We start from the raw sequence: 18,295 nt of genomic DNA, 5'->3' as shown, positions 1-18,295 counted from the left end.
GCCCCTGCCTTCCCTTCCAAAAACTCAAAAATCAAAATGAAACATCCCTTGGCAGCTGGGCTGCCCCTCTCCCTGGCTGCTCTCAGGACTTTCACCTTAATTCACTTTGATTCTTCCCTTTCCCACTTCCTTTAATTCAAAGGAGCTGCATCCCCACAGCCACCCCAGGCACTTGTTGGGAGGAATGAATCAGCTCCTGAAGCTGCGCTCGGGGCTGGGCAGCATACGCTGCGCTTGTGTCTTTAGTCCCTGCTGCCCTGAGCCCTGCAGGAAGAACAGCCCTGGAAACATAAAAAGCTCATTTTGAGTACAAAAAGGAACAGCACAGACTCACCCCACTCACCCGCATCCACCGGCCGACGGGCGCAGGTCGCACTGGCAGCAGCCGCTGGCTGCGAGCTCCTGGTGGGGAGGAGTGGGTGGAGGGCGAGGATTTCCCCCGGTCTGTCTTGTTCTACCTCCCCGCATCGCTGCGCTTCCCAGGGAGCCTCCCTCGTCCTCCTGCCTGCTGAGGATGTTTACCTGGGAAAGCCAAATGTAGGTCAGCACACGGAGCTGCATGCCGCAGGCACAGCTCGGGGCGCCAAGCTTGGGCTTTGCCGGTGGCAGGAGGCTGCAGGAATCTGCTTGAAAATATTTCTAACAGGGGATTTTTGCTTCATTTTTGAAAGACTGCATTTAGCTGCCCATAAAGTGTTTTTTGTTTGTTTGTTTTTAATTTAAAATCACAATTATTTGTGACTTCATGGGGTTCTGCAGTGCCAAAGCCTTGAAAAAGTGAGAGAGAAAATAAGTTCTTCCAGAAAATGTGGGATTAATCTTATTTTCAAGGCTGTTCCATCTGCCTGATATGGCCTGACAGAGAGCCCAGGCTATGTTCAGAGTCTTGTCAACAGCACCTGAGCTGTGGTTTCTTCTGCAAGGAAGGAGAAAGAGGACCACGCTGTCTGCTTCATGGCAGTGTGGGGATGCCCCGAGTGACGCCACCCCTGGGTGCCCATGGGTCTGGATATAAGCCATGGGTGTGGATATGAGCCTGTCCCCTGCGAAAGTCACTTGGTGGCTGCTGGGGAAAGAGCATGGCACAGGGCTGGGGACAGGCGGACGCAGCGAGGTGGCTGGGACAGGACGCCTGAATCCCCGTGTGGTCTCGGGAAAGGCGAAGGCCACAGGTTGTGCACTGGGACAGGGCTGTCAGGAGCCCTCCCTACGTGCAGGGTGTGCCAGCTTTCAGCTAGATCGCCAGATCTGGTCGGAAGCCAGGTGAGATCACGCTCTGCATCAGCCTTCCCAGGCAGCGTGTTTGGGAGAGGAGGGGTTGCTGGAGCCAGCCTTGGCCGCCCACGTGTCGCTGCTGATACCGCCAGCACGGTACAAGGCACCTCTGCAATTAAGTGGGTTGGAAACGAGACGCAGAGCATGGTCTAGAGCTAAATTTTGCCCTGCAAGTTGCTGCAGGCCCTCTGCGAAACAAAGGCTGCCTCGCACACAGCTGATTTTGTTGCACATTGGAGCAGCCCAGGAGTTGTTTGTGATCCCTGGGAGCTAGAGCTCTTGGAGGAGCCTTGGGTCAAGATGGGGCAAGGAGCAAGCCTTCAGGGCTGGCCCCATAGCTGGGCACAGAGCAGGGGGTGCTGGTGTGGTGGCCAAGCACTGCGGTGCAGCAGGACGTGTTTGTGGAGGAGGATGGGAGGCAACGCATGGCAATGGCACCTCCACCTGCCGCGCTCCTCCCTCCACCCCAATTAGCACACGTCCGCCCTGGGAACGGAGGGAATTAGGAGGAAAATTGCTCTGAATCACTCCGAGCCATTCCCTTCCACTGGTTCCTCCCTTCCAGCCGGCTGCCACCACGGTGCCATCCTGCGGTGGCACGTCCCCACCCAGAGCAGCGTCAGCAGCCCCTGAGCCCCCCGCCAGGCCAGCTCTGCTGGGCTATGGGCACAGGTCAGATCCTGGCCACAGCCCTCACTGGCACCCCAGGACTGACCAGTTTTACCCTGCCACAGCTCATCCCTCATCCCCTGCGCTGGGAGGAGAGGCTGCTCAGCCTGGAGGAGAGGATCTCAATCACATCCAGGGCCAGGCTCCTGCCAGTGGTGCTCAGGGCCAGGACAAGAGGGTTTTTTGAGCACCAAGAAACAATTCTGTACTGACGGGGGACTGAACATGGGTTGCCCTTAGAGGCTGTGGAGTCTCCTCCTTGGAGATCTTCAAAAGCTTGTGCACATTGTGCTGAGCACCCTGCTCTGGGTGTCCCTGCCTGAGCAGGGGTTGGACCAGACAGACCCCGAGGTCTCTTCCCACTTCAGCCAGGCTGCGGTTCTGTGGTGGGCAGAGCAGGGGGCAGGGGGATGTTAGGGCTGTGCCACATCTCCTTGTTACGGGGTCATTCATAAAGCCCAGCTCTGCAGGCTGCAGCCCCTTTTCTCCAGCCTGGGAGCTCTGGGAGGGGTCTGAAGCGTGAGGAGACAGCAGGGATACCTTGAGGGCATTTTTGTGGGACAGGGAGTGTGACAAATAGGAGAGAGATGGTCCTTGGGTGTGGGCTGGGCTGGGCCATTTAGCAAGGTATGAATGCAAAACACTGGCAAACTCCAGGAGGGGGCTGTGGGGTACAGCCCCCGAGCAGGGAAGGGGGAGCTGGGGCTGGCATTTACCTGCAACCACCATTTACCTGCTGCTTGCGGTGCTTCTCCTGCTGCTGCCTGCCGTGGGACACAGGTGAGGAGCGCTGATGTGGCCGTGCTGGGGAAGAAGCCAGCCCTTGCTGGTGTCCCCGCGCAGCGACTTGAGCAGGGGCAGCAGAAAAGGAGCGCTGTGGGTGGCTGCAAACCGCTGCACGTCCCGGTGCCCCCCAGCCCAGCCCAGAAATTCAGTTTTTCTTTCAGACTCGTGGAGGAAAATAATAAATGTACTCGCTGCAGCAGCGCTGGTGCTGTAGGAGCGGGGTGAGGTGAGCGCCGGCTTCGTTGGCGGTGGCCCTGCCACCAGGTGGCAGCCGGAGCCTGTCCCAAACCACCCGGCCTCGGTATCCGGAGCCCAAATCCTGCCCTACAACCTGGGGCTGGATGCGGGGAGGCCAGGGCTGTCCCCCCAGCCTGCACCCTCCTGCTTCGTGCTGCTGCCCCTGGAGCAGCGGGGCTGGAGGGGCTCAGGTGTTGTCCCCATTCCCAAAAGGACCAGCGTGGCCGTGACCACGTCCCACAGGCAGCAGCGCACCCAAAGCTGCTGAGCTGCTCAGCCTGACTGCACATCCCTGCTGTATGGGATATGGGATCGTTGGGGTGTATCCAACACGTTCCCTGCGTTGCTTTGGTGTCTTCTCTTTTGTGGACCTGCGAGCTTTTGGAGAGTGATGGGATGTGTACGGGTTTGGGGTACGCTCAGCTACTGCAGAAGGAGCCAGCCATCTCCTCTGCTTGCTTGCAGCCCTGCTTTGGTGCCCTGGTCCTGCTCTGCTGAGAGCAGGATGTGGCTCGTGCTTCATCTCCTCTGCCATGGTCCGAGAGCCCCAGCAGATGACACAGCAGGAGTCCTGCACCCCAGCTCTCAGGGCAGCGTGAAGTCCCGCTGTGTTGGCAAATATCCTCTTGCATCAGCAGTGGTTCCTGGTGGAAGGGGCGAGGATGGCTCTTGGGTGCCTCCGGCACCCAGATTTGTGCGCTTGGACTCTGCACAGGGAGAGCCCCTTGCTGCTGAGCACTCACTGGCAGGGTGCTGAGCGCCTGGGTAAGTTGAGTTGCTGCAGGAGAGGACCCTAACAGCTTGTCCCACAAGGGGCACGTCCTCATGGGACTGCTCTGCTCTTGGGTACGATGTGCTTCTGCCCTGGCAGGGTGGTGGCAGTGACCCTGCTCTGCTCTCTCCCTGCTGTGGAGACACAGAAATGCTGTAGGATGGGGTGCATGACCCATTTTGGGGTGCAGGATCTAGCTCCAGCTGGGATGCGCCACCCTGTGCAGGCCCCCAGGCAGAACTGATCTGATCCTATGTTCACTCCAGCAGATTTTACCTTGTAGGAAGGTGTTTGACATGTTTCGTATGTCAAAATCAACCCTAAAGGAAGCTGAAGCAACCTGGCCAGCGGCAGTGAAGCAAACTTGTGGCAGTCTTGTGTTAGCCAGGGGGCTTGCTTCAGTGCCACTGCTTTTGGGAAGCTTGTGGCAAGTTTCTTCACTGAGCAGGGCAATTTCAGGGGTTTGACTCACCCTTGGGAAATCACTACTGTTCCTTTTTTCCCCTCTAAAAGGTACATGCAAATCAGTAACAGGGCTCTGTGCATTCACGGTGTGAAGCTGCTCGGAGGCACCGCCGGCATTTCCAGCTCCCAAGATCAGCCCTTCAGAGCAGACCTCCTGATGCAAACCCCGGATGCTCAGAGAAATGTGTTGGGGTTGTTCTCAGTTCTTGTCCACGTGAAACCCAGCACCCCGACCTCGCTGCTGTCAGTGGCCCCCTGGCATGAAAGTGCAATGCATCCACCACCCAGTGCCATGCAGAGCAAACGTGCCCTACACGGGTGTTCCTCCTCCAGCTCTGTCACCCACCACTGCAGCTCAGTCCGAAGGGACATGCAGAGCACTCCCAGGCCAAAATGGACTTTTTAGGTGGAAATGCACTTAGTCACATGGAAATGCACTTAGTCACATGCTCTAAACTTTTGGGTAGACCTGTGCGGTGCCAGGAGTTGGACTTTATGATCCTTACGGGTCCCTTCCAACTTGCGATATTCTATGATTCTATGAAATGCAGAGATCTGACAGATTGTGCTGTCTGTCTGGGCCTATGGAGGACACTGCAAAGGGTACACCACTGTAGTGAACCCTGTTGTCCCCAGAAGGCCACCTCGCCTGCAGGAACCTGCAGCCAAAGTCACATTTCAAAACCTCACAGTCAAATTTCCTGGTTTAAAGCCCCACTGGGGGAGGGCAAGATGATAAAACTCAGGCAGAAACAGGAGAACTTTGACAGCCTCAGGGCAAATCTTTATTTGGCAGCAAAACCATCCAACTTGAGGGGAGGGAGGCAGGCAGAGAGGAACAGAGAGGGGGAGCAGAGGGGTGGAGGGGAGAAGCCAGGGGAGAAGCACGGGTTGGGAGCCCTTGGCCACGGAGCACAGCTCGCTTCAGTGGTTGTGCTGGTGCTGCTGGTGCTGCTGCTGGTGCTGCTGCGGGTGCTGTGGGTGCAGCCTGTCCTCGCAGAAGTGGAGGTGCTCGTGGGTGGCAACAGTCACCCGGATGATCAGGAGCATCACCTCACCAAAACTCAGCTGCTCATCCTTGTTGGTGTCAAGGTCCTTGAAGATTTGGTCGATGGAGACCTGGTTTTTCACGTGCTGCAAGAAAGGAGCTGGGGTGAGGACAAAGTCCCACCAGTCACAGCTCAGAGGTCCCCCCAGCCTCGCTGGGACCCTCCTGGGGTCTCCAACAGCCCAGCCCAGTGCTTGGCTCCATCTCTGTGCCATCAGGAGCTGCTTTGAGTGCAGCAATGACACCCACGGCAGCAAAGCAATGGGAGAGCAGGAGGCTAACATCGCTGCAGGAATGCCGTGCAACAAGGAGGCCAGTGAAGGCAGTGGAGTTGTGTCACCACTAGCTGCTTTCTTAGCACATCAGACTAGAAACACTTACCTTCTGCCTCAGAAGACTGAGTTATGGAAAAATGGGTGTTTGGGTTTGTATTTCTGATACCGCTCTGAGATGGCAAAGGAGCTGTTGGGCAATGGGGTTCTGATTTTTGCAGATGAGGTAATGAGGATAAATGTTCAGCTAAGGGCACACCTGAACCTTGGTGGGTTTCCTTCTGTCTTTAGGGCATCTCATGGAGCATGTGGGAAAGTGGCAGGTGGAAGGGAAGGGCCTGGGCAGACGGTGTTGAGGCAGGAGAAGAGAGCAGGAGGGAGCTGTTGGGATGAATCTGGTCCCTGGGGGCATTTGGGCTGGTAAAGACCAGTGGGGCAATGGGGTCCAACCCAGTTTCCTCCCCACGCGGGCCAGGAGAAGCCCTGCTTCGGCTCTGCTCACCTTCAGGTAGTTCACGAGCTGCTTCTCAATCAAGAGCTTCAGCTCCCTCCTGGTCAGGGTGTCCTTGTCCCCCTCCCGTCTCGAGTACTGGTGGAAGACATCGATGATGACATCTATGGACTTCTCCAGCTCGGAGAGCGGTCCCTGGGTCTGGCAGCCCTGGAAGAAAAACAAATAGCTGAATAAAATCAGGGGCCACAAAAGGCATTTGGTGCCCACCAGCAGGCTCCCCTACAGCCAGCTGCCTCACACCAGGTGAGGATGCAGCCTGGCTTGCAGTCGTTCTGTTTTCAGGCTAAATTTGGGCTGTTTGCTTGGGTTTGCGCTTATCTAGCACAAGCTGAGGGAGTCTGAAGGGAGCTGCAGCCTCTCTTTGCTTCAGCTCTGGGTTGTGTGACCAAGAACATCTGAGAGCTATTATTTTCCTCTGCAAGGCAGGTGCTGCTGGAGGGAGCAAGGCTCCCCAAAAGCCCCTGTGGAGATGTAGGCGCTGAGCATGAGATCTGACATCCACGAGCCCCTTTGGTGGTCGGGCCATGCTGCAGGGAGTCTTTTCCACGAGAGACTTTGCTCTTCGTGGTCATGCCCAGATGAGCCCCGATGGAAGCTGTCACCTTCTGCCAGGACTTGTGGTGGGTCCCTGCACCTCCGGTGGCCCAACCTGCACCTGGAAAAGAGCACGGAGACCTTAAAAGCCCACAACACCCTTAGACTTGCCTTGCTCATGTTGACGAAGCAGCGAGACGGTCCGGGGTTGACCTGCAGCTGGGCTGGAGCGTGACACCTCTTATAGCCTGGCTGCCGGCGCTGCCCCCCCGTTGTGAAATGTCCGTTTCATCCAATTCCAGTCCATCGTCATGACATACTCATGTTGCTTAAGGCTCAGGGGTAGTTCCTTAAAAGGGGGCTCTGTGGCTTTTCCTGTAATGTCGGTGTGTCATGTCCTCTGGGTGGCAGGGTGGTGGCCAGGGCACAGCCATGTCCCCCCAGCCATGTCCCCGTGGCTATCAGGGCTGTCATTTCCCATTGACTTGACAAGTCCATCTCCCTTGCTTGCTTCCCTCTGACCTATTTTATTCCCCTCTGTGAGGTTGTTCTGCCATGCCACGAGGCAAAGGGGACCCCCGGTATCACATCTGCCCTTTTCCAACAAACCTCGCAGCGTCCCTGCCTTGGTGCACCCTGAAGCATCCCTGATGTGACTGGGGTCACCCGTGTGACATGGGGATAGAGCCGTGCCCCAGCACCGGGGACCATCCCCTGCCTGCAGCGAGCAGCTATTCTTGAAAGGCAAATAACGTGGGGCGGCTTCCAACCTGGTGCGGCTCCAGGAGCTTTGTTTCAGCTCTGCAGGTCAACCAGAGCCCGTGCCCGAGGCGGTTCCCCCACCTGCGGTATGCTCTGAGCCCCGGGGATGGGGTGGGGCTAAAAGGTGTATTTTTGTGTTTTTAAATCCATGTCCTCCCTTTGTGGCATTTTATTGTGTTGTTTCTTGGTGCAGCAGAGACTGCGCGCAAGCGCGTTGGCTCAGAGCAGCAAAGAGCAGGAGCAAAACAAGATTTTCCAGTGCTGCTTTATTAAAATCCCCTCCCTGCTGATTCAGCAGGTTTGTTTGGGGATTTGTTCAACCTGCCGAACGTGATGCTAATCTGGGGCTCCAAGTGCAGGCCAAAACGGGGCAGTGGAGCTCCAGACGAGTGGCCGTGGGGCAGCACCATGAAGGGAGCATCTGGGGGGCACAGCACCAAGCCCCTGCCCTTGCCACTGGGGATGCTCCGCGTTTCACAACAGGGGAGCTCCACGATGCACGGAACAGCTGAGGAAGGGCCGGGGTGTTTCACAACGGGGTGCTGGGGACCATCAGCTCGGTTGCAGAATTTTGTAGCAATTTCACGAAACTGAGCTTTTGGCTATTTTATCATCCCGGAGGTGGGCAGGGCAAGGATGGACACAGGGCATGGCATGGGCCAGGGGTTTCCGAGCAGGAGCAGTAGATAGATGCTTTGTTGTGCCCACCAGGCAGCAGCAACGAGCCCCCAGGAGCAGCATTTACCATTTAAATTTGAACGAAGCCCTTAAAATGACAGGGGAGCCTGGGTACCACTCAGGGTCACGGGAACGTGTTGGCACAACTCCTGACCTAGCTCTGCAGGTCTCTCCTCGCAGGAGGAGCCTTCCAGCCCGGCCGTGCCCGCGGGCCATGCCAAAGCAGCTGCAGCGAGCTGCAATCCTGACCCCAAGGCCGCCAGGGTTGAGCAAGCATCCGCTTGCTGGAGCAGCGGAGGAGAAGGAGAAGGAAGCAGGCACCGCACAGCACGGAAAATCTGGTTCCAGGTGACCAGGACTGGTTGTACCTCGAGGAGCCGAGCCCTCGCCGGGCACCCTGTGCTTGGCAGTGTTTGCAAAAGTGCTTTCAAAATACGGATTTACAAGTAGGGAGAAGCAAAGGGCAGGCAGCTGGCTGAGGGCACGGCAGGGTTCATTGCTGTGAGGTGCACTGCAGTTCATAACAGGCATTAGCCTGAGATCTGGGTTGGGAATACGTTATCGTTGCTAGAAGTGGTTTTAGCTCAGGGAAATCAGGGGGCTTGCTCTGAGCAAGGCAGATGCTTCCTGAGTGAGGGTCTGTGTGAGATACCCACAACTGCAAACCCTACTGGGGAGCAGCCCCTCGGGGCTGGGTTGTTGCAGGACCCTTTGGGCATCCCCAGGCTCCTGTCAGAGGTGCTCAGGACCAGGACGAGGGGTGCTGGGCACAACCTGGAGCACAGGAGGCTCCTCCTGAACACCAGGAAGCACATCTGTGCCATGCAGGTAACAGAGCCCTGGCACAGGTTGTGCAGAGAGGTCTCTCTGGAGACCTTCAAAGCTTCCTTTAGCTCAAGCCAAGATTTTGGCACCCCATGGGGTGGGATCTCTATGTACAAATAGCAACTTTTGCCTGTGGGTTTTGTGGGGTTTTTTTGTTTGTTTTGTTTTTTTTTTTCTTAATAGCCCCATGGCTTGTTCTCACTGTAAAGCTGTGGCCTGCTGCTGTGGGGGGTATTAATGCATTTTCCTCACCCAGGAGAAAAACCTCCAGTGGAGCTGCTCTGTGTTGAAGCTTTGTGGTTAAACCCAGCAGGGCTCAGTGTCCTGCACAGGCCTTTCATTCCCTCCCAGCCCTATTGGCTTGGGCCAGGCACTGAGCAATACAGCTCTTGCCTGCCCACCCACCCCATCTGCCATAAATCTCTCCCCCCAGGGGTTTTTGGGGTTCCCCATTTGGGCAAGCTCTTCTCCCAGGGATGCTGCAGGACCTCGTGCTCCCTGCAGCTGGTGCCCACCCTGCCCATCCATGGGAAGGGAGTGCTGAGATAGGAAGGACTCATTAGGTTTCGAGTGATGCTTTATTGTCTCACGAGCAATCCAAGCAGGCAGAAAGCAGCCACAGCCCTATTCCTACAAGCAGCCCCTTCTGGGTCCTTCACAGGGGCCAAACACCACAACACGTGTGAGCTCAGTTGCTCTCTGGTTTACATCTGTCTTCCCCGTGCATGATGCGATGGGCGTCATCAGCCACCTTGGCCAAGACGATGGTGAACTCCTCAAAAGACAGCTCTTTGTCCTTGTTTAAGTCTGTCTCCTTGAACAGCTCCTGCAGGTAGCCAGGACGGTTCCTGTTCTGCAATGGGGGACAGAGCATGTTAGCGTGCCCCCTCCCCAGGCTGGGCTCCCACTGGTGGAAACCAAGCCAGCTCTGCTCTCACGTACCCCAGGAAGCATTTGGAAGCTGTGGGATCATTGAGCCCCTCTTTTGTCCTGTGTGTAAAACCCCCAGATGGACAGGGTCTTGCCCCAGGCCCCCTTGGCTGCTCAGCACCCTTGTGCTAGCAGGCAGGATGAGCAGCCCCCCCAGCGCACAAGCCGGGCCTGATGGACCACAACCCCTGGGGGATGAGGGCACCCTGCTCCCACCACAGCATCCCGAGGAGCACCCCAGCACCCCAGGAGATTCCTTCCCCCATGGCACTCACACAGGCTGCCAGGAAGTTCGGTGCCTGCTCGTTCAGCAGCGTGTTGAATTCTTTGAAGTTGAGGAAGTCGATTTTAGGCTTGCGGATGCTGTAGCGGTGGTAGACTTCCACAATGGCATTCAGGGCCATCTCCAGCGTGCAGTTTCCTGGGAACTGCTGATGCCCAGGCAGGGTGGTGGCAGTGCTTGCAGACATGGCTGAGCTTTCAGGGTACCTGCAGAGAGACCCCAAAGCCATTGGAGGGGTCAGGCCCGGTCCTGAAGGGGACAAAGCCAAGCACCCCATACCATGCGCCTGGGCACCCTGAGGCTGAGATGCACCTCACCAGTGTGCAAAGGACCTGCCCCATCCCATGGGGCCAGCAGCACCCAGGGGTGGTCAGCAGCTCCTCGGTGCTGAGCAGGTAATGAGAGGTTTTAGGAATCTCACTGTTTTACAGCACAGCCCAAACACATTATTAACTTCACCCAAGAATCGGCTCTTTGTGGCTGACCCGGGGGCATTGTTCAGGCAGGACGGACAAACCCATGTATCAGCACCATGCTGCCAATGGCAGGGATGGCTTTGAGTCAACGCAGTTCTGATACCAGCTCCATCACAGGCTCTGCCTGACTTCCTCCTCCTTGTCACTTCAGGTTTAAAACCCTTTGGACCACGGACACCAAGCACAGGGAGACCCTGCTCTCAGCTGGGTGCCACCACAAAGCAGAAACAACTATACCCCACTAAAGATGGCACAGAAAAACCACTTATTTATACTAACACAAAGCCTTGCTGCAGCCAAAACCAGCCTCCCCAAGGTGGGAAACACCGAAACGAGACAGACACGATACGAAGTACTATAGAGATGAAGTACTATACAAAATCACTTCTCCCTCACCTTATTTGCTGCAATAACCATTGCAATGCTACTCACCTTGTGTCCAAGTAGAGTTTGCAGAAGATGGGTCTGTTGAAGTGACCCAGGCATCTGGGCAGCCTTTTATATGCATCTGAGACTCTCTTTCATCAGAGATGGTGACACACCTGCTGCAAGCAACAGCTTGAATTAGCATTTCCCGCACCTGGAAATTGCAAGGTGGGAACGTCTGAGCCCCTCCCCATCTCATTCCTCTGCTCACAGTTCCTGGTTGCACCCACCGGCCTTTGGAAATGCTGTCCTGTCACCCCACCATTGGCTCCAACCAGGCAAAGAATGGGGAAGCCACTGGATGTACTCCCCTACCTTGACGGAAACGCACCGTCCGCCTTGACAGGACTTGACAAAAATTTGCAGGTTTTGCTGAAAATGTTTCCCTCTTTCATGCCGGTGTAGAAAAAAGATGGGATTTTTGGAGAGATGTGGATATATTTTTAGTGGGATTGCAAACTGTTTCCTACATTATGAACTGGACAAATGCTAGCAAAAATGAAAGTGTTGTCTACATTTCAATAGATGGTTTTCCAGATTATTTTCCATTATTTTCCATTTCATATCACCTGCACCAGACCTTCCGTCTTGCTCCAGAAACCTGGTGGAGGAAACTGGGCTCAAAGCAAGCAGAAAATCTGAGGTCGTGGTCTTTGCTGCCCCAAGCATTAACTGGGATGTTTTGCAACAGCCACCCCCGTGACACTAGCAGAGCAGGTACTAGAAGGATGAAGATGAGACTATGAAAAGGTGTAAAGACAAGACAATAGGTTCCCGGAAGAGGGTGAGGATACAAAAACAAACGGGTCACCACTCCTGTTTGAGGGTGCTCCTCACATGTCTCAGGAGCAGTAACGAGAACTGTTGCAGGAGGTTTATTCTGGTATCCCTGACTCACTTTATTGTTTCTTTTATTCTCTCATTATGGCCCATCAGCAGTCCCAAATTGCATCCTCATTCTCCAGCTGTCATTGCAAGCCACCAGCCCGGCTGGGTTTTGCCCTGTGTGTCTGTATTGTCCCCCCAGGGGCAGAGCTGTGGGTTCTGAGTCCCCAGCTCTTCCCCAAAACCCACAGTGATGCCCAAATGATGCCCAGGGACGCTGGTAGGGAGCAGGGGGTGAAGAGCACCCGGATGGGGGACAAGGACTCCTTGCCGATGGCAAAACAGCTACGTCGGAGAGCGACGACTGGTGTCATCGAGTGCAAATAACCACGCAACAGCCCCGTGCTTCCTCTCCCAGCTCAGTTTCGTAGAGCGTGGGCTCCTGGTTCCAGTTGATGCTGGAAATGTCAAAGCCTCACGAGCCTGGGGATTTCCCCTTCTGTGCATGGCTCCTCACAAACACCCCAGCTCTTTTCCGCTTGTGTGTTTGGCCCCCAAGAGCCTGGAGTGGCTCCTAAACCTGTCGGGAGCCCGGAAGCTGCCACCCAACGCTAACAGAAGTGTGAGGCTTCATCGTGCAGAGTTAAAACTGCATCCACAAAGCCCCTCTGCACTGTTCATTGTGCCAGTGCTGGGTTTGCAAGGAAAACATCAGTAGCTCTGCAGGTTGCAAAAGCAGTGCCCCCACCCAAGGTTAGCGCTGGGGGGGCTCAGCAGCACCCCATGAGCACCCGGCCATGCTTCGCCCACGGAGCATCCCGGAGCTGGGGCAATGAGGGGCTGGGAGCACAGGGGTGAGGATGCTCTTGTGCAGCCCCCCTGGCTGCCCCCGCCCAGGAAACCCAGCGCTGGGGCCAAGCACCCCCAAGCAAGGAGCCTGCGAGCCTCAGGGAGGTGGTGGGGACTCTGCTGGGGACTGGGTGCTGCAGGATGGGGAGCCTGCTGTGTGAAACAGCCCCATGTGAGCTGGCGTGTGGCTCTGCTCTGTCCCAGAGGACATAAGCAGGGATGTGTGGCCTGACTCCCCCCTGCCTTCCCTGTCCCACTGCTTCCCCATTACAACCTGCATTTAACCCCCCGTGGCTGCGGGCTGAGCTGGGCACACATCACATCCCCCCAGAGAATGCAGGATACATAGCACAGATGCATTTGGTGCATGGAGAAAGAAATTTTATTTCAATGCCATAGGCAGAAGCAGACAACACAGCTTTGGTTATATGCTTGTGAGCAAACGGAAGAGATGATGCTGCTGGAAGAGCACAATTCTGTGGGCACAGCCACCCTGGGAACAGCCTCAGTTGCGGGGACCGTGTCCATGGTCGTGTCCATGGTCATGTCCATGGTCATGACCACCAACTGGATATGGGCCTTCGCCCCTGCTAGGCTCATGGGACCTATTATGGGCATCAATGGCTGCAAGGTTCAGTGTGGTGAGGAACTCAGTGAACTTCAGGCGACCATCACGGTTTTTGTCTGCTTTGGTAAAGAGCTGGTTTATGTAGTCATCGATGGACATATTGGGCTGCAGGACAAATGGGGACAAGTCAGTCCGACGCACAGCGGGGCCCTGGGCTCCCTGCCACCCCACAGCTACATCACAGGGCTCTCCAATTCCCTTCATCTCTGCAAAGAACCTCGGTTTGGGGAGAGTCCATGCAGGGACAGCACAGCTTCAAGAAAACCCCATCAACCCTCCCTCCCCTCTGGGAGGCTCTCGGCCACCCCGTGCCCCAAGGAAGCCAACACCCATGCAAGCTCTCGCCAGCAGTAGGAGACCCAAGCTGCACAGCTCTCACCGGCACAGTGCGGGTGAGGAAGGTCTTGGCAGTCTCCTTCAACAGCTGCGTAAACTCCGACTTGCTCAGGAAGTCATCCCGGGGGTTCTTGATGGCATATTGGTGGTAGATGTTGATGGCGCACTCCAGAGCGAGCTCCAGGTCAGTCTTCGTCTTGCTAAAGAAGGAAAACCAGCAAAACATTATTAGAGGAGACAGATATCCATCTCCTCCAGGAGCTCAAGGTGGGCTCTGGCTGCTTCCAGGAGCCCCTGTTTGGAGAAGAGCTACTCACCGAGTGGTGGGCCTGGGGATGGCTTGTTCTGACGCTGACATGGTGAGGAGAGAAGTGGGCAGGATCGGTTGCTGCACGGTGCTGGAGAGGGCTCTTTTATACCCTCCCTGAGCTACGATTTGTGACACCCTCAAATCTTCTCTGAGGTGATAACCTTGGGAATTGTGCAAGGCTTCTCGGCACGCAGCACGCCCAGGCGGCAATTTCTTGCATGTCTCCAGGAACCAACTGCTGCTGGGGTTAATGAGGGAGGGGACACACCAAACTCGCTAGTGCAAAACAAGGAAACACCGAAAGAGACCTTTGTGGGGAGCCGGAATAGTGGATACATGACGGCACAGGGGTTTCCCCAGGCTTGGGGTTCTTGGTGGAGATGAGGAAAGAGGGATTTTTCCGGAGTGCAGTAAATATGCCAGGTGAGGGTCTCCATGGGGTGATACTGGTATTTCCCAATGGGAGTGTGGTTCTTCCTTCCTACGTCGGCCCCAATGTTTGGCTTTGGATGGAGATGGGGTGTTTGAGCCAACCTGCGGGTGCTGGGGGATGCATCCCACCCTGGTCACCTCTCCAAAATCACAGGCAGCATCCCTGGTGCATCATTTCCTAACAGCTAGCGCAGGCAGCCAAGGAAGACATTGCAGATCAGGACTTGCCGGCATGCCGGAAGCCTGCCAGCTGTGCTTAGGTGGCATTTCCCAGCAGAGGTGATTGCTGCCTGATGACTACCAAGATTATTGGCAATCGCCACCTCCTCCAGGGTCACAGAAATGCCACAGCTCGTGGAGACCCCATGGGGTTCCTGGTGTCTGGTTCAGCAGGTAGCTGAACCGTGCATGTGTTGGAGGAAAGGCCACCTCGGGGGAAGCCTGCACCCCAGGATGCCCAAAATTTTCACCCCAAGTCTGTGCTCATGTGGAACAGCACCACAAAGAGCCCGTGATGCCCCTTAGGGATTTTTAGAGATGGGAAGGACAACGGTGGTGAAACCTCTCCCCGTCTACGTCCCACTCCAGGAGCATGAGGAACTGGTTCCAGAAAAAGCACGCGTTGCAAAAGAGTGAAACAAAGGGTCAGATTGTATGGTGGGGCAGGATGGGTGCGACCTCCATGGGAGGGGGGTCCGACCAGGCCCTGGTGTCTGTGGTGACGTAGCAGCAATCCTCGCAGTAATTGGCAATAATTGTGTCCCGCCTGCGCAGGACCAGGGGCATACACACACCTCACAAAGACGTGATGGGACACAGACACACCATCGGGGAGGCGCAGAGGGACGTGGGGACACGTGAAGGGACGTGGATGTGCCACACGGGGACACACAAAGGTATGCGGATGTGCCATGGGGGGACACACGAAGGGACAAGGATGTGCCACGCAGAGACATGCGAAGGGACGCGGATGTGCCACTTGGCGAGGTGTGAAGGAACACGGATGTGCGGCTCAGGGAGGTGTGAAGGGACACATGTGTGCCACGTGGGGAGGTGGGAGGGGACGCACACGCCCTGCGACAGGCAAGAAGAGGCATGCAAGCACCGCAGGTCCTCCTGTCGCCATCCACCACCTGACGTGCCACGGGGTGCCCTTGGCACAACCCATGAGCCTGCCCCATGCAGCATGGGTGCTGCCGCCTGCTGCAGGGCTGTGGGGCTGGAGCCAGCACAGCCCCGTGGGGACAGGGACAGGGACAGGGCAGTGACGGTGCAAGAGAGGTGGGAGGACTGGGATGCTCGTGAATGGCATTGTGCCAGCTTCAAAGAGTGACAAATTGCAAAGCAGGCGCCAAAAGGGCCAAGGGGTTATCGGGGGGGATGTGGGGAGACCCCTTCCCATGCCTCTGGGATGTGAGTACAGTGCTGCACCAAGCCCGGAGGGCTGCTTATATATTCCTTTCCCTGATGCAGATGTTCAGGTGAGCTCTGCCTGGCAGGGTCACAAAACAAACCCTTTGCCCTCCATCTGGGGGCAGGGGGATGCACAGAGAGCTCAAACCCCAGCCCCTGCATTGCCAAGATGCAGCACGGGGTGGGAGCAGTAAGAGCATCGCCAGCACATGACGGACACGGGACGGGGACGTGAGCACATGGTGCAGCCCCTCGCTGCCTCCCCCCGGCATACCCAAAAAAAAAAAAGAAAAGAAAAAAAAAAAAAAAAAAGAAGTGAAACCAGCACCGTCCATGAGGTTTTAATTTATTTGAGGTTCAAAAACAACCACGAAACGCAGCAGCAAAACTTTACAAAAAGAAATTTTATTGGACCTCAGAGAGGCATTGGGGAGGGGGGGGGGGTGTCTCCCTGGCGGCCGGCTCAGCTCTACTTGTACTGCAGCAGGGCGTCGTTGTAGATCATGGCCAGGGCGCCCAGGAAGGTGACATACTCCTGGAAGTTCACTTCCTGGTCCTTGTTGCGGTCCAGGTCGTCCATGAGCCCAGCAATTTCCGCGTCCTTCAGTTTCTGCAGCCCCAAAAAGCACAAAGCTGTTACCAGCCGGGGTGCTGGGCAGGGGGCGCACATTGCCCTGTGCTTTCCCAGAGCGGGGCTGGGGGGGGAACCGCAGGACCCAGCCAGACGTGTGTCCCCCGTTATATCCCCACCCCGTGGCAAAGCAGCGTTCACACCAGGTGCCATAAAAGTAGGTGTGGGGACAGGGCTGTGCCACAACTCCCCCGGGTGACGTTATTCCCCGTGTCACCTCCCACTGCGCCCGTCCCCTGCCCCTGTCCCGGGGGTGTCCCTGCACTCAGGTCCCTCCAGGTCCCTCCCTGCACTGGGAGGTGACGCCCTTGGCTTGCGAGGAGAAGGCAGAGGGGGGGTCGCACTCACCGGCCCGATGGTCAGCTCCTTCTGGATCAGCTCCTTCAGCTCGCCCTTGCTCAGGGTGTTCTTGTCACCCTCCTTCCCTGAGTACTTGTGGAAGGTGGCCACAAGGAGCCCGATGGCTTGGTCCAGGGGGGCTGCCATGGCTGTGGGCTGGGCTGTGGGGACGGGGGGAGCTCAGTGAGCAGCCCCTCAACTTGGGGAGCCCCCTGGCACGGTCCCCCCGGGGGTGTCCCACAGCCCTCCCATCACTCCTGTGCCATCCAGGCTGGGGACAAAGACCCCACAGCCCCATCTCAGCATAGCCCTGGGGTCTGTCCCCGAGCGGGCAGGGGGCTGTCCCGTGTCCCCCCCATCCCGGGTCGGGCAGGGGGCTGCCCCGTGTCCCCCCCATCCCAGGCCATTGCGTAAGCTGAGGCTGGTGGCTGCGGTGACTCACGGGGCACAGCTCCCGGCCGCCTCCGCACACAGGCTGGGCCCATGGGGAGCAGCTGGGGGGGACCAAGGGGGGCGAAAGCAGGGCATGAATTTAGGGCTGGATGGGCAGAAGCCTTCGTGGCACCGCTGCCTTGCCAGGGCGAAGTTGTCCGCCCAAGGTCTGGCTTCCAGGAGTGGAGGGAAGGGGGGGGTCCACATCTGGACAGGGCAAGCTGCACATCTGGAGCCCAGCGCGCACCCCTGGGGCGGCCACAGATGTCTGATGAGGGGGGGGAAAAGGGGATGGAATGGAGGAAATGGAGACTTACCGGCTTGAGCAGGACAGGATCTGGGAGCGGGGAGGGAGGGCTGTGCCTGCGCAGCTCCTCCTCGCATTTATAGCCATGGGCTGAGTCCTCCCATGCCGGGGGGGGCAGGGGGTGGCTGGGTGCATGGGTGAAGCCACTCCTCTGCACGCCATAACCCCACCCCAAGTGGGAACACGACCGAAACCCCACTCCCCAAGGGTTCACTTGGCGAGGGGATGAGGGTCCTGGATATCCCCCAGAGCAGTGGGGTGGGGGGACAGACCCTGACCCCCCCATGAGTCACCCCAGTGAATGTCCCTACCATGTCCCTTTGGCATCAGCCGTGTCACTCAGTGTCTCGCACAGCGGGGCTGAGCTCCCAGACACTGGGTCAGTGAGTGCTGAATGATTTTGGCCAAAATTTGTCCACCTGTCCCCATTATCACAGCGCGGTCGGAGGTGTTAATCCCCACGAAAGCTCCCGCTGAGCCCTGCCTGAAGCAACGAAAGGGGCAAAAGGCGGCGCGGCAGGGCAGGGTGCTGACTCACGGGGACGCGCCCGCAGGCAGTGCGCGAGGGCTCACAGGAACGGGGTGCCCACGCTGCCGAAAATCCCGTGCCAAAATCCGCCTCCAAAGCGCTCCTTGCTGCGGGGCATTGTCCAACGCCCGCAACGTGCCACCGGGGCTTTCCGTGCACCATGGCGCGCTGCCCCAAGAGCAAGACCCCCCCTTGCCAAACACACGGAGAGCTTGGTTTAAAGCAATCTTTATTGAAAGAACATTGGAACCGCAGTGGGAGGGTGCTGGGGGGGGTCAGGGGGTGCAGGGGGGCACGGTGCAGCCCCAGCTG

At 57.1% G+C, this 18,295-nt stretch overlaps 2 protein-coding genes across 2 annotated transcripts; both read right to left on the bottom strand.

Annotated features, from left to right (window-relative positions):
• Positions 1-13,131: 13,131 nt before the first annotated feature.
• Positions 13,132-13,961, bottom strand: LOC116499698 (protein S100-A12-like). The gene is made up of 3 exons (XM_032204522.1): positions 13,908-13,961; positions 13,634-13,790; positions 13,132-13,359 (listed from the first exon to the last, which is right to left on the bottom strand). The coding sequence occupies exons 1-3, from the start codon at positions 13,946-13,948 to the stop codon at positions 13,132-13,134; spliced, it is 426 nt and encodes a 141-aa protein (XP_032060413.1). The 5' UTR covers positions 13,949-13,961.
• A 2,121-nt stretch (positions 13,962-16,082) lies between these two features.
• On the bottom strand, positions 16,083-17,519 carry LOC116499699 (protein S100-A6). The gene is made up of 3 exons (XM_032204523.1): positions 17,465-17,519; positions 16,725-16,876; positions 16,083-16,355 (listed from the first exon to the last, which is right to left on the bottom strand). Exons 2-3 carry the CDS (start codon positions 16,860-16,862, stop codon positions 16,215-16,217), a joined length of 279 nt encoding a protein of 92 aa, XP_032060414.1. The 5' UTR covers positions 16,863-16,876; positions 17,465-17,519; the 3' UTR covers positions 16,083-16,214.
• Positions 17,520-18,295: the final 776 nt, after the last annotated feature.

The sequence above is a fragment of the Aythya fuligula genome, chromosome 28, assembly GCF_009819795.1.
Source record: "Aythya fuligula isolate bAytFul2 chromosome 28, bAytFul2.pri, whole genome shotgun sequence".
NCBI classification, from domain to species: Eukaryota; Metazoa; Chordata; class Aves; order Anseriformes; family Anatidae; genus Aythya; species Aythya fuligula.
The sequence above is the reverse complement of the archived record's forward strand: the minus strand, read 5'-3'. Positions and strand labels throughout refer to the sequence as shown.